The sequence below is a fragment of the Equus przewalskii genome, chromosome 23, assembly GCF_037783145.1.
Source record: "Equus przewalskii isolate Varuska chromosome 23, EquPr2, whole genome shotgun sequence".
NCBI lineage: Eukaryota > Metazoa > Chordata > Mammalia > Perissodactyla > Equidae > Equus > Equus przewalskii.
In genome coordinates this window covers 20,533,185-20,548,173 of record NC_091853.1, presented here as the reverse complement: position 1 = coordinate 20,548,173, position 14,989 = coordinate 20,533,185, and the positions used below count along the sequence as shown (strand labels likewise).

Sequence of the window (14,989 nt, the reverse complement as noted above, 5' to 3'; positions counted from 1 at the left end):
ATCTTGGTGGAATTGCTTGCTTAAGCTCTCACGCTGGCTTGTGGTTACGGGGATTTTTGTTGTGTTTTTCCAGACTAGTGCCCAACTCTGCACACCCTGTGAGGATGCAAGAGATGCCTAGGAGAATAGATCCTTGTATGCTTAACTCATTGTTGATAATGAACTACCCAGTCAAGTCTTAAGTGGCTGTAGCCTTGCAGAAAACTAATTGCTGATGGATGGCAGCCTACAGCTCCATTTTCAGATGCTCATTTTCTAAATTCTGGCCTTTTAAAATTCTTGGGTTGGTCATAGCCATAGCATTATAAGCCTGCTGGGTCCCAGGATTGGCTGAAAATTTCTTCGTTAGAAACAAATATTTACGGAGCTAATGCCAATGTAGAGAAAGACATGTTAATCTTGCCAATGAGCGCACTATTCATTTAAACGTCTCTCAATATGGACAAAGATAGATAGAGACCACCAGATACATAAACATACGTTGCCCCCTCCCTGCCTGGCTCCCCCCCCCCACCTTTTCTCCTTCTTTTTACCTTCCTTCCTCCTATTGGGTTGTACCCAGCTTTGCACACAGTGTCTTCTCAAACTTCTTGTCACACCTCTAGATGTAGATGCCATTTGATTAACTTTTTAGAGTAAGAAAATATTTTATAAGTTGCAAAATAACAATGCTAAGTCAACCCAGGTGGTTAAATTCTAGCGATGCTCTTACCTTGGACTCATTCAGCTGTTCTTAGCATTGATCACATGGCAATGGCTGCTGTTAAATTTTGGGAAGGAATACTAATAATAATGCTCCATTACCCTTGTTAAAATGCTTTAAGGTATTTTTCCTTTCACATCTGTGGTCTCATTTGAGTGGTGATTATTCTGAGCCTGAAGAGCAAACAAGCAATTATAGTTTCTGTAGTTTAATGATGCTAGTTTAAGTCAATAACATCGTTGCACCTTCATGATCATTCTTTGCAGAATTTAACACTGACTGGTACAAACATTGGCCTCTCAGTCTTGAGGTCAGTTGGAGCTGCCCTTTAGTCCTGATCGATCTCTTAATTTGGTAGAGTGTGGGTTGAGCTCATGGAAGGGAGGCAGGATTAGGACAAAGGAGATGGGAGTGGAACTGCAACAGACTCTGTCTTATTTTGATGGTGAAATGAACCTACATACATGAGTACAGCAGCTGCCAGCAAGTTTTCAAGTACTTTCTACTAGCCAGATTCTCCCTCTTCTTGAATTTGGCTTAGCTGCATCAGTACCCATCTGCTGGTAGTAACCAGACTGATAATTGAAGGCAGCCTTCCAGCACAGCGTTGCCAGGGCCATCTGTTTTCTAACGGTGCAGTAGGGTTTTGGAGGATGGGTCTTAATTGTTTCTTTAAGATTCAAAATTTTCCTCTGCTTCTCAGAGGGGTATTTTTGGAATGCGGTTTTATAATAAGTTAGCTCTATGAATTTTTTGTCCCCCCAGGATGTGAGGTGCTTGGTTCTGTCAGTTTGTAGCGCTATGTGCCAATTCCCCGTGGTCCACACGGTGGCATAGAATATAGGCTGAGATATTTATCAGCTATAAAATCGTCGAAGGTTGAAACACAGGTTGAGGAATATGGATAGAGGATTTATAAAATTTATTATGCAAGTCATATTTGGTTAATAAGCAATAGCGTTTCTATTTGGCATATAAATATTGCTTGGTTTTAAGATTCAGAAAAATATCCAGGTCTGCCTAGTAATAGAACGGAAGTGCATGTGTGTCTCTGTCACTTTGTTGCACATCGATGAATGGATTCTTCATTTCATCAGGTACCCAAAAAGCCTGTTTTCGTTGTGGAAGCTCAAATTCCCCATCTAAAATTAATTCTTTCTTCCATGATCCAGCCCTTTGCTTTCCTGTAGCATACGCCACCTTTTTTGTATTTTAGCACATCCTGATGTGTGTTAAGTGGTTGGTATAACATCTTCCCCCACTGGGGGACCTGCCCTCAGGGCAGAGACTCAGTCTTATTTATATGTGCATCTTTATAATGCCCATTCCAGCAGCTTGCACATTGCATATTTTCTTCATAAACATTTATTAAAGGTCGTTTTACTCATAAAGACAGCCCCATAGCAGTGAACCTTAAGATGGTTTTAATGACAAGTAAAAATGTGTCACGTGGATTTTTTGGTCCTTCAGCACCACAGACCTCTGAGAAGGTATTAAGGCTTTTCCTTATGAGCTAACTCTTTAACAAGCATAGAGACATCCAGAAAGTTCAAAGAAATCTGTTTCTTAAAGGAAAAAGATTATCGTCAGTTTTGGGTTTTGTGCTTTGTGGTTTTTCTTTTGACTTTTATTCATAAATCATTTGATTGAAGTAAGAATGTCTAACTCCATTAAGTGCTCAAAGGGAAAGTGTGATTTCTCCCACAGAGAGAGAAACTAACAGTTCCTTTAGGGACCCTTCCGAAGGAAGAAGGCATAACTGGCTTGAGTGTTGTTTTGATTATAACCAACTGAATGTGTCCTTCAGGAAATGAAGAAGGAAAACAGCCTCCTCAAGAGTCAGTCTGAGCAAAGGGCCAGAGAAGTGTGCCATCTGGAGGAAGAACTGAAGAAGGCTAAGCAGTGTTTGAGTCAGAGCCAGAATTTGGCAGAAGAAATGAAGGGTAAGTAAGCTTTGTGTTTTAGGGTTATATCTCTAAGCTCATGTTCCCCTGAGGGAGGATGGATGGCATTAGAAACTTCTCTGAATTTTTCCGTATATTCTCCCAGAAAGATATCTGCAGTTAGCAAGGAGAAAGTTTTCCTTCTTCCACTTTTTAGTTTCCACAGTGATAGTTGGCCATTTTTTATATTGGAACACGTTGAGTCCCAAATTGCCTGGCTTTTCAGCACAACAGAAGGGTAAATATTTTCCACACAGAAGTAAATTATCAGTGCTGTCTCTTGCCCCAGAGTGCTATTCTTTGTGTCTCAAGCGTGTTAGTTATGTCTAGACAGCTCATCTCCCCACTCATTACCATTTCCCTGATAATGGAAAAAACCCTATATTAAATACTTGTTTTCTCAGCCCTTAATGACCGTTGTTTTTTGATGACTTACTTCACTGAATGATTTTATTTCCTTACTTTCTGTAGAGCCGCAGAGTTATGCTATACACGCCAGATGAATCCACCGTTAGTTTCATGTTTATTTCTATGGACCATATGTCTTTTACTTACATTTTTTCTCACCTGAGGTATTTGCATGTCTAGGATTTCTTATGACCTGACCTGTGGAATGTGTGTCACACTTCTCTGTGACTGTTTTCTTTTTGTAAATTCTCATCTCCCCAAGGCAGCTTTCAGTTTTTCCATGGCAGTCAGTAGAAATGTCAGTCTTCAGCTTTCTTGAAAGAAAACTATCAGAAAAGGAAGGATTAGAGCATGTTTCAGTGTTGGTCACCAGTGTCGTCGTTTGAGGTCCTCACAAGCAAAGTGGATTGCTAGCCCTTGTGGCGCCATCTCCACGAGCCATCAACTCTCAGCGGGTTAAAAATAGGACTTGTTTTCCATCCACTGTAACATCTGAGGTTATAATACGTGCTACCTTTATCATCTGCCTTTGAGATTCTCAACTTGTTTTCCCCCGACATTCTTGAGGAATATGAAGCCTTCCCATCACTGTTGAGTGAAAGAATTATGGTTATTCTCAACTAGGGAGGGGCCAGTGGGTTGAAGCGGGTTATTAGGCAGAAAACACTGTGGTAATGGAGTTTGAAAAATCTTACAGGTGATTCTCATATTCATAGATACCCCCGTTATTGTGAGGGGCTGGGCTGTGGGTGACGTTGTTCCTTTGTAATACATATAAGCCTTGAGAGCTACTGGTATACAGCATCACTTACTCTTTTCTATTTAAGCCCGATCCTGTGGATTTTTGGCTAAAACGGTGGAGTAGTTATTTACTTTTCTGGGAAATCAGAATTCCTCCATAGTGAAGTAGGATATTTCCATTTCAGTGCGGCTCTTGTCACAGTGTTCTCGCTTTGAATAAGTATTTCAAAAGGGGAAAAATACACATATACATAAACAGAAAAGAAAGGAAAGCTTCAAGTGCTTAGGAAAATAATCCACTGGTATTTTATACAACAACACTTGAGTAAGCTACTTAGAAGATGAAGAAATATATTACCATCCTTAAAAGGACTGTCTTCTTATTGTCTTTATATAATTAGATAATTATCAGATAGATCTGCTTTCCAGGAGGGACCCAGGTAATAATGCCAATTTTTTTTTTTAAAGATTTTATTTTTCCGGTACATAGTTGTATATTTTCTTTTAGTTGTGGGTCCTCCTAATTGTGGTGTGTGGGATGCTGCCTCAGCATGGCTTGATGAATAGTGCCGTGTCCACACCCAGGATCTGAACTGGCAAAACCCTGGGGCCGCATGAACTTAACCACTCAGCCATGGGGCCAGCCCCTAATGCCAATTTTTATAGGGCTTGAAAAGCCATTTTAGAGTTTAGAATTCTTGTAGAATAAATATTTATTAAAAACATGACAACTTAATAAAATTTATTTCTTTTTAATAGCTAAGACTACCTCTCAGGAAACCATGTTAAGAGATCTTCAAGAAAAAATAAATCAGCAAGAGAATTCCTTGACTTTAGAAAAACTGAAGCTTGCCTTGGCTGATCTGGAAAAGCAGCGAGATTGTTCTCAAGACCTTTTGAAGAAAAGGGAACATCACATTGAACAACTGAACGATAAGTTAAGCAAAACCGAAAGAGAGTCTGAAGCTTTATTGACTGCTTTGGAGTTAAAAAAGAAAGAATGTGAGGAATTGAAAGAAGAGAAAACTCTGTTTTCTCGTTGTAAAAGTGAAAATGAACAACTTTTAAGTCAGATGAAATCAGAAAAGGAAAGCTTGCAGAGTAAAGTCAATCATTTGGAAACTTGTCTTAAGACCCAACAAATAAAAAGTCACGAATACAACGAGAGGGTCAGAACATTAGAGATGGAAAGAGAAAACCTAAACGTTGAGATCAGAAACCTTCGCAACACAATAGACAGCAAGACTGTGGAGGTAGAGACACAGAAGCAAGCTTATGTAGAACTACACCAGAAAGCTGAGTTCTCAGACCAGAAACATAGGAAGGAAATGGAAAATATGTGTTTGAAAGTTTCTCAGCTCACTGGGCAAGTGGAAGATCTAGAACACAAGCTTCAGTTACTGTCAAGTGAAATAATGGACAAAGACCAGCGTTACCAAGACCTGCGTGCTGAATGTGAGAGCCTCAGAGATCAGCTAAAATCCAAAGATTCTTCTCTAGTGACAAATGAGGCTCACCACAGAAGTCTTTTGGCTTTTGAACAGCAGTCTGCAATGAGTAACTCCTTTGTGAATATAATTGGAGAACAAGAAAGCGTGCCTTCAGAAAGGAGCGAATGCCCTTTAAAAGTGGACCAAAGTCCCAAAACTTCATCCGTCTTACAACACAGAGTCGTTTCTCTTGAATTTTCATTAGAGTCTCAAAAGCAGATGAACTCAGATCTCCAAAAGCAGTGTGAAGAGTTGGTGCAAATCAGAGGAGAAATAGAAGAAAATCTCATCAAAGCAGAACAGATGCATCAAAGTTTTGTGGCTGAAACAAGTCAACGCATTAGTAAGTTACAAGAAGACACTTCTGTTCATCAGAATGTTGTTGCCGAAACTTTAGTTGCCCTGGAGGACAAGGAAAGGGAGTTGCAGCTTTTGAATGAAAAATTGGAAACTGAGCAAGCAGAGACTCAAGAATTGAAAAAGAGCAACCATTTACTTCAAGAAGCTCTGAAGGAGCTACAACTTTTGTCTGAAACTCTGAGCTCGGAGAAGAAGGAAATGAGTTCCGTCATTTCTCTAAATAAAAGGGAAATCGAAGAGCTGACCCAGGAGAATGGGACTCTCAAGGAGATTAATGCAGCCTTAAATCAAGAGAAGATCAACCTACTCCAAAAAAGTGAGAGTTTTTCAAACTGCATAGATGAAAGAGACAGAAGCATCTCAGAGTTAGCTAATCAGTACCAGCAAGAAAGACTTATTTTACTACAAAAATGTGAAGAAACAGGAAATGCATTTGAGGATCTTAATGAAAAATATAAAGCTGCTCAAGAAAAGAACTCTAAATTAGAAAGCTTGCTAAATGAATGCACTAGTGTTTGTGAAAATAAGAAAAATGAGTTGGAACAGCTCAAGGAAGCATTTGCAAGGGAACACCAAGCATTTGTAACAAAATTAGCTTTAGCCGAAGAAAGAAACCAGAATCTAATACTAGAGTTAGGGGCAGTGCAGCAAGATCTGAGATCCGAGATTACAGATATCCAAAACAATTCCAAGAGTGAGGCTGATGGTTTAAAGCAAGAAATTGTGACTTTGAAGGAAGAACAAAGCAAGATGCAACAGGAAGTTAATGCCTTATTACAAGAGAATGAGCACCTGATAAAGTTAATGAAGACTGAGCATGAGCATCAAAATCTGGAATTGGAACCGGCTAGGGACTCAGTGAAAGAAAGAGAGAGTGAGATAAATAGATGTGATCTTCAACTTCCGATGGATCTTGAAGTGGAAGATACTTCTCTAGACAGTTATAAGGCACAATTGGCACAATTAGAAGCTAAGATAAGAAATATGGAATTAAAACTTCAGGAAAGTGAGGAAGAAAAGGAGTGCCTGCAGCGTGAATTACAGACAATTAGAGGAGAATTACAAACTGGAAGTTTGCAACAGGTAACCCAGTCTCAAGAAGTTAGAGGCCTTAAAGATACAGAAGAACAGTATATTTCGGTGCTTCACGAGTTGTCAACGAGTCAAAATGACAACGCACACCTGCAGTGCTCTTTACAAACAGCCATGAACAAACTGAATGAGCTCGAGAAGTTGTGTGAGGTACTGCGGGTCGAAAAGTTTGAACTAATATCTGAGCTGAATGATTCAAGATCAGAATGTATCACAGCAACTAGTAAAATGGCAGGAGAGGTAGAGAAACTAGTGAATGAAGTTAAAATGTTAAACGATGAAAATGATCTTCTCCAAGGTGAGTTCGTGAAAGAAATGCCAGAAGGTGAATTTGGTGAACAGCAAAATGAGCAGAAGTCTGTGGCCGTAAATCCTTTGGATGACGGTGATTTCTGTGAGCCCTTGACATTGTCAAACAAAGAGGTTCAGATGCACTTTGCTGAATTACAGGAGAAATTCTCCTCTTTACAAAGCGAACACAAAATTTTACATGACCAGCACTGTCAAATGAGTGCTAAGATGTCACAGCTACAGTCCTATGTTGACATGTTAAAGGCTGAAAATTCAGTCTTGTCAACGAGTCTGAGAAACTCTCAAGGTGACTTGGTGAAGGAGGAAATGCCGGGACCTAGGGAGGGGCGTTTTCTGTCATTGTCATTCTCTTGTGTGACTGACAGCTCTAGTATTACAAGTCTGGGAGAATCCTCCTTTTACAAAGAACTTTTGGAACACACAGGGGAAGCATCCCTTTTGAATAATTTAGAGGGGGATGTTTCGGCAAACCGATCTCCTGCAGAGGAGGCATCTTCCAGCAGTCTGGAGGAGGAGGTTCTGACCAAGACAGACATCCCACCTGCCCCAGCGAGGACTATTGAAGAACTGGAGACCCTCTGTCAGATGTATCGGCAGTCCCTCCAGAAGCTAGAAGAGAAAATGGAAAGTCAAGGGATTATGAAAAATAAGGAAATTGAAGAGCTCGAACAGTTATTAAGTTGTGAAAGGAAAGAGCTTGACTGTCTTCGGGAACAGTATTTGTCAGAAAATGAACAGTGGCAACAGAAGCTGACAAGCGTGACTATGGAGATGGAGTCCAAGTTGGCGGCAGAAAAGAAACAGACGGAACAACTGTCACTTGAGCTTGAAGTAGCGCGACTCCAGCTACAAGGTCTGGACTTAAGTTCTCGATCTTTGCTTGGCGCGGACGTAGAGGATGTAAGTAACATGGGCTGTACGTGCTGTTTCTCTAATTACATGCCTAGTAGGCACTCAATGAATGTTTGTTGAGTTGAAATCTACGTTAAATCTAAATTAAAATATTTTTAGGATTCAGGACATAAAAACCAAATATACCAAAGTTTTTTGAAAACAAACCAGAACTTTAGGAAAATGAGTAAACCTTGCTTGAGGGGTATGTTTTTATTGTAATTACATTTAAACACTATTAAGTGGGAAATTACTAAAGATGTTTTTAAATTCTGGAGAAAGTGATATTAGGGAGTCAGAAAGTCTTCAGGATGTGTATGGGTTGTTACTCTTTGTAAGTTAATAAAGCACATTTAAGTATTAAGTTAGGGCTAATATGATATGAATTTTAACCTCTCCTGCTCTTTTCAGACTATTTTTAATGTTATAGTTACAGTCATGATGCTAAATATAGGAGTTTATTACATATTATTGAGTAATTTTCTAACAAATTTGCTCTGATACAAATCTATGATTTGGTATCAGTCATTTAAAGAGACATTTCTTTCCTTATTGAATATGAAATTGTTTGGTTACTTATAACTTTGTCCTTTCTAGTCGACCAGTTAAGCTAATACAGCTGCTCAGTTGACGAGTCTCGCTGACTCTCTCTGTCCACCTCTGTAAGGTGGGGGGCAGGTGGGGAGGGTGCAACCGTAGTCGTCACAGCACCAGATCCCCATTTTACAGACGAGAGGAAGGTGAGGCCCAGACATGTGATTGATCCAGGAGTGTGGATTGTCAGTGCTGGATCTCTGATTAGTCCTTGGGCTGGGAATCTGGTCAGGAAGCCTTGCTGCCTTCTCTTTTTGAAGAATATCATAAGTAGTAAAGATGGAAGTTGAGCATTTTGTGTGGAATTTGTTAGCCTCTTTTTTGATAATCACCAAGAGAAATTTTATATTTAGGCTACCTAGAATATTCCTAGCAAGAAAAAAAATATGAAATTTAGATACATCACAATTTAGATGACTAAATAACTCATCTGAAGGGTTTGTCCTTTTGATAGATGCCTTACCCAGGACCTCATCCCAGACGACACCTACTGATGTTTGTTTAATTCTGTTGAATATTTGAATGGAGAGAGGAGAATGTGCCGGGAGGCATACCATTTGAAGAGATGTATTTAGCAGAAGAAAGTAGCCAGTTTATATAAAATAATAATTAAGTCTATTTATTCAATTTTATTCTTCTTGAAAAATAAAATGCATTTTCGTTATATATTACAACTACAGGTTATTCGGGATGGAAATGATAGCTGTGACATAAAAGAATCAGAAGAAAATACTTCAGAAACTAGAGCGAGAACACCAAAGGATGACATTCATCAGATTGGTGATAAAGCTGATCAGCAGGACCTCAGCCTAGAGGTGGAGAAAATAACCGAGACTGGTGCAGTCAACCTTACGGGAGAATGGTCCAGGGAGCAGTCTCCGGACACCAGTCACGAGACCCCAGTGGAGGATAAAACCCTGGGCTGTTCAGAATGTGTTTCTGAATTGCCACCGTCTGGTCCTAATGCTTTAGTCCCTATGGATGTTCTGGAGAATCAGGTAACCATTCAGAATCTCCAGCTGCAGGTAAAAGAGACATCAGATGAGAATTTGAGATTACTTCATGTCATAGAGGAACGTGACAAGAAGGTTGAAAGCTTGCTAAATGAATTAAAAGAATTGGACTCCAAACTCGATTTACAGAAAGTCCAACTAACTACCAAGGTTGAAACATGCCTAGAATTGGAAAAAACAGTTGAGGAACTTAAGAAAGAAAAATCAGATTTAAGTGAAAAATTGGAATCCTTTTCTTGTGATAACCAGAAATTACACCAGAGAGTAGAAAGTTTGGAAGGCGTCAGTTCTAATTTAGAAGTGGGCACAGAGAAATCGTCCCATGAAATTATTGAAGATAATGTAGCCAACGTGAACAACTGGAGAGAGAGATTTTTTGATGCAGAAAATGAGCTGAAGAGGATCAAATCTGAGAAAAGTAGCATTGAGCTCCACGCCCTCTCTGTGGAAGCTGACTTAGAGAGAGTTCAAACGGAGAAGCTGTATTTAGAAAAAGACAATGAAAATAAGCAGAACGTTATCACCTGTCTTGAGGAAGAACTCTCTGTGGTCACAAGTGAGAGAAACCGGCTTCATGGAGAATTAGATACTTTGTCAAAAGAAAATAAAGAACTGGACCAGGCGTCTGAAAAGATGAAGGAGAAAGTACTAGAGCTCGAATCTCGTCAAGGTGAGTGTCTGCAGCACCTTGACGTGGTGGGGGCTGAGGTAAGGGAGAAAACACAGCTCCTTCAGACTTTGTCCTCTGAGGTAAGTGAGCTGTTAGAAGATAAAGGTCATCTCCAGGAGCAGCTGCAGAGCTTGGAAAAGGACTCACAGACACTGTCTCTGGTAAAAAGTGAGCTGGAAAACCAAATCGGACAACTGAGTGAAGAGAAAGAATCACTCGTAAAAGAATCCGAAAGCCTGCAGACCAAACTGAATGAATTGGAACATGAAAAGCTGGATGTCGCCAAGGCCTTGGAGGCCGCACTGATGGAGAAAGGTGAGGTCGCAGTGAGGCTGAGCTCAACGCAAGAGGAGGTGCATCAGCTGAGGAAAGGCATCGAGAAACTGAGGGTCCGCATCGAGGCTGATGAAAAGAAGCAGCTCCACGCCTTAGAGAAGCTGAAGGAAAGCGAGCGTAAGAATGATTCGCTTCAGGATAAAGTTGAGAACCTTGAAAGGGAATTGCAGATGTCAGAAGAAAACCAAGAGCTGGTGATTCTTGATGCTGAGAATTGCAGAGCAGAGGCGGAGACCCTAAAAACCCAAATAGAATTGATGACTGAAAGCCTGAAAGTTTTGGAAGGAGACCTTACCACGGTAAGGTCTGAAAAAGAAAATCTGATGAAAGAACTCCAAGAGAAACAAGGTCAAGTGTCTGAATTAGACACGTTAGTCTCTTCATTTAAAAATCTATTGGAGGAAAAGGAGCAAGAAAAAATACAGATGAAAGAACAATCTAAAGCCGCAGTGGAGATGCTGCAGACAGAATTGAAAGAGCTAAATGAGGAAGTGGCAGCCTTGTGTGATGACCAAGAGACCTGGAAGGCCAAAGAACCAAGTCCGGACTCAGCAGCGCTGGGAGTGCAGCAGCTGAGAACTAGCATCGAAAAGGTGAAAGTCCTTCTGGAAGCTGATGAAAAGAAGCAGCTCCATACCTTAGGAGAACTGAAGGAAAGTCGGCATCACGTGGATTTGCTTAAGGATAGAGTGGAGAACCTTGAAAGAGAACTAGAGATCTCAAAAGAGAAACAAGAGCGTGTGCGTCTTGAGGCTGAGAACTCCAAAGCAGAGGTCGTGACCCTGAAAGTGAAAATAGAGGAGATGGCTCAAAGTCTGAGAGATTTGGAATTAGATCTTGGCAATATAAGGTCGGAGAAAGAAAATCTGACGAAAGAATTACAAAAAGAGCAAGGGCGAGTATCAGAATTAGAAGTATTAAATTGTTCATTTGAAAATCTGTTGCAAGAAAAAGAGCAAGAAAAGGTAGAGATGAAAGAAGAATCTAAAATTGCAGTGGAGATGCTTCAGACACAATTAAAAGAGCTGAATGAGAAAGTGGCAGCTTTGTGTAACGACCAAGAGATCTTTAAGGCCAAGGAGCAGAATTTGAGTAGTCAAGTAGATTCTCTGGAACACGAGAGGTCTCAGTTGCTACAAGGCCTTGACGAGGCCAAAAGTAATTACATTATTTTGCAATCTTCTGTGAATGGCCTCGTTCAAGAAGTGGAAGGTGGCAAACAGAAACTAGAGAAAAAGGATGAAGAAATCAGTATACTAAAAAATCAACTCCAAGACCAAGAGCAGCTCCTCTCTAAACTGTCCCAGGTGGAAGGAGAGCAGCAGCTTTGCAAGAACCAGAAAATAGAACTGGGGAATCTGGTGGTGGAATTGGAGCAGAAGATCCAAGGGTTGCAGTCCAAAAATGACACTTTGCAGGACACCCTAGACATGCTGCAGAATTCTTACAAGGATTTGGAGAAAGAGCTTGAGTTGGCAAAAATGGAAAAAATGTCCTTTGTTGAGCAAGTAAGTGTCTTAATCTGTTTACGTTTGAATATGTTGTCGTGTGAATTGTATTTCCTTCAGACAGTGTTTGCAGCATTGGATCTAACTTTGTAAAGACCTTTGGACTATAGGGACGTTGAGTTGGCTCCAGCACTAGTGACTCTGCTTTGGCTCACATTTACTTGAGATACTTTGGTGCATTGGCCCAGGGTTTCTGTGTGGCACCTGGACATGGGAGAAGCTTTGGGTTATGCACAGTTCCTGGTTCTAATTACATTTCCCTTTCAGAATAGTAGCCTCCGTACCCATACTCAGTTGAGAACCACTGCTGTAGAGATTATAACAGATTCTAGTTAGGATCAGGAGGGATGCCCTTGGCCCCTGCTCTGCCTTTAAGACAAAAAACTATCAAAGATATTGATAGAACCAACAAAACCCTCATGGCTCCCACGGTGTGTGCTGGGAATCTTGTGTTTCAGTCCCTTCTTTTACACCTCTTTGTGTAGTCTCCTGTTTTGTTAGCTGATGATTAAAGGGCAAATCTGCCATCAAGAAGCTCAGTGATTAAAGAAAAATTAAGTTTTTCCTCTATGTGCTTGCTTACTGAGCTAGGAAAGTGATTCCTTCAAATTAAATTTTTACCGGACAAATATTAAAAGAAAAAGGGAGAGTCCAGAAAATGCAACCCACCATAACTGTATTTCCCAAGAATTTCAAATTTTTGTACACCTTGCAAGAGATGGCGTTATGGTAGAGATGATTAGGAAAACTGTACCAGGCTCTTTCAACTTCCAGGGGTGAACTCATACAATGGAGCTTTAGTTGGTTTTAACTAAGCGCAAGCATGTTTCTTGCAGATTAGTATGGCAGTGGAGGATTAGTAGAGACCCGAGAACTGATAAAAACCTAAGACGCTGCCTCATTCAGTATTCTCTGATGTTTAAGTTTAATTCAAATTAATATCTCAATGAGAGACTTTAAGACTTAGTAATTTTATCTTTCTTTGTCACTCCTTTCCTTCTTGCTTTCATTAAATCTTTGCTGAGAAGAAAAGGTAAGCTTTCCAGTAGGTTTTGAGACTATTAGTTAAGGGAAGATTAGCCGGGTTCCATTTTGTTGTTGAAGACTAAAGCGAGTGTCACGAAATATGTGATGTCAGAGTGATTAATTTGGTCAAAACAGACAACCCAAAGCAGATCCTAACAAAGATTAAATTTCAGGTAAACACAATGACTGCGAAGGAAACTGAGCTGCAGAGGGAAATGCACGAGATGGTCCGGGAAAGGACAGAGTTGAAAGAAGGATTTACTGGGGAGAAACAGAGGCTAAGAGAAGAATTAAACTTAATGTCGGAAGAAATAAAGAGCAGCAAAGTAAGTTTCCCTGTCACAGATTCATTACCCTCTGATAATTCACTGTGCACACTCTGCTTGTTTGTTTTTGTAAGGCCTTCTGAAATATACCAAACCTTTTTTAGCTTTTGAGAAAAAGTAACCCCACGCTATGTCATGACCAGACTTGTAGGAATCTTCACCACCCAGCGCTGTCATGAGCCCAGAAGGAGTCATGAGAGGCCTCTGAACACATGAAAACACCTGTCATAGAGCCCAAGTAGTTTTGCACAGAAGACGAGCCTTGCACAACATTAACGCACATCAGAAATAGATTTCATGCAGTTTTCAGTGAGTTGATCTGCTTTCCTGGCCTGCCACAGATTACAAGCCAGAATGTTGCTAGAGACAGATGCACTGATCTTGCAAAGAACTAACAAAGTAACAGAAAGAAAGTCACAGTGAAATGTGAAGTTGCAGCAGTCTTGGAGTGTCATTTTAGGGCGGGGTTAATGTGCAGATCTATAGCATTGGGCCACGCTCCCCGCTGCTGTTTCCATAGCAGACCTTGCTGATTTGTGCCCTCCCTTTCTCCTGAATTTCTTAACACTGAGTCCTAGGAGCAGTTACTATGAGTGCAGAGCTGGCAGATGCAATGAAACCTGTCTGCCAAACCTAGTTAAATGGTAAACGTTCCTAGATCCACACAGGCTTCATACAACTTCATCCTAGAAAAAGGTAGCAAAATATAGTTGTGATTGTGACCCTCAATAATCACTAAAACTTGAAATGATATTTGTAATAGCCTGTATAAGGAGTTGGGGGAAATTTGTACTCTTTTCTAAATAAAGTATTTAATCTAATGAAAATGGAAAAGTTTTGGCATTTAATCTCAGCAGCTGATTTATGGAGTTTTCTGGCAATGCTTTGTGGAAGGAGTTCCTGTGGGTGATGTCTGAGTGCTGCATCTGCTGAAGTCTTTGGTACTAAGCAGCGTGGGAGTATCCCAAGTATATTGTTGTTTGTATTTCAGTTACAGGCTCTACTAAAAGGAAAAGCTAGGTGTTCAGCCTCAAGTCCATACATGTGAGTGTGTTAGTCTGCAACAGCTGTATTCATTCATTTGTTCATTCTATAAATAAGTGCTACTAAAGTCGGGATGGAACGTTGAGCCATAGCTATCCTGGGGTTCCTGTACTCAGAGCTTACGGTCTAGACACACAATAAATCATTAAATAGGAAACATGAAATATTCATAAACTGTTAAGTGCTATAAAGGAAACAAACAAGATTCTTTACTGCACAGTAATTGGGAAGTGTGGTGTGAGGGTAGAGAACAACTTAATTTAGATAAGGTGGTCGGAGAATGTCATCTGCAGGATGAGGAGTCCACATGCGAAGAACAGGGCAGAGGAAGGAGCCTTCTAGGTGTAGAGAGAAGTAGGATGAAATCTCTGAGATTAGAAATATCTTTGTATTTTTTAGAAATTGGAAGGAAACCATTGTGGCTGGAGTCAGATGGAAAGTGATAAGAAGAAAGATTGGCACAGTAGGACGGCCGTGGTAAAGAATTAGAATAAGATCTAAAGTAACACCAAACACAGGAGGCTGGAGTTTA

General features: G+C 40.3%; 1 protein-coding gene across 2 annotated transcripts in view; it reads left to right on the top strand.

The window, feature by feature from the left end:
• Nucleotides 1-14,989, top strand: part of CENPF (centromere protein F) — a 56,754-nt gene that overhangs the window by 28,206 nt on the left and 13,559 nt on the right. For both annotated transcript variants that reach the window (XM_008533144.2, XM_008533145.2), the window contains exons 11-14: nt 2,511-2,646; nt 4,555-7,949; nt 9,215-12,061; nt 13,261-13,413. In XM_008533144.2, coding sequence (XP_008531366.2) covers nt 2,511-2,646; nt 4,555-7,949; nt 9,215-12,061; nt 13,261-13,413 — 6,531 coding nt within the window. The remainder of the gene's footprint in view (nt 1-2,510; nt 2,647-4,554; nt 7,950-9,214; nt 12,062-13,260; nt 13,414-14,989) is intronic.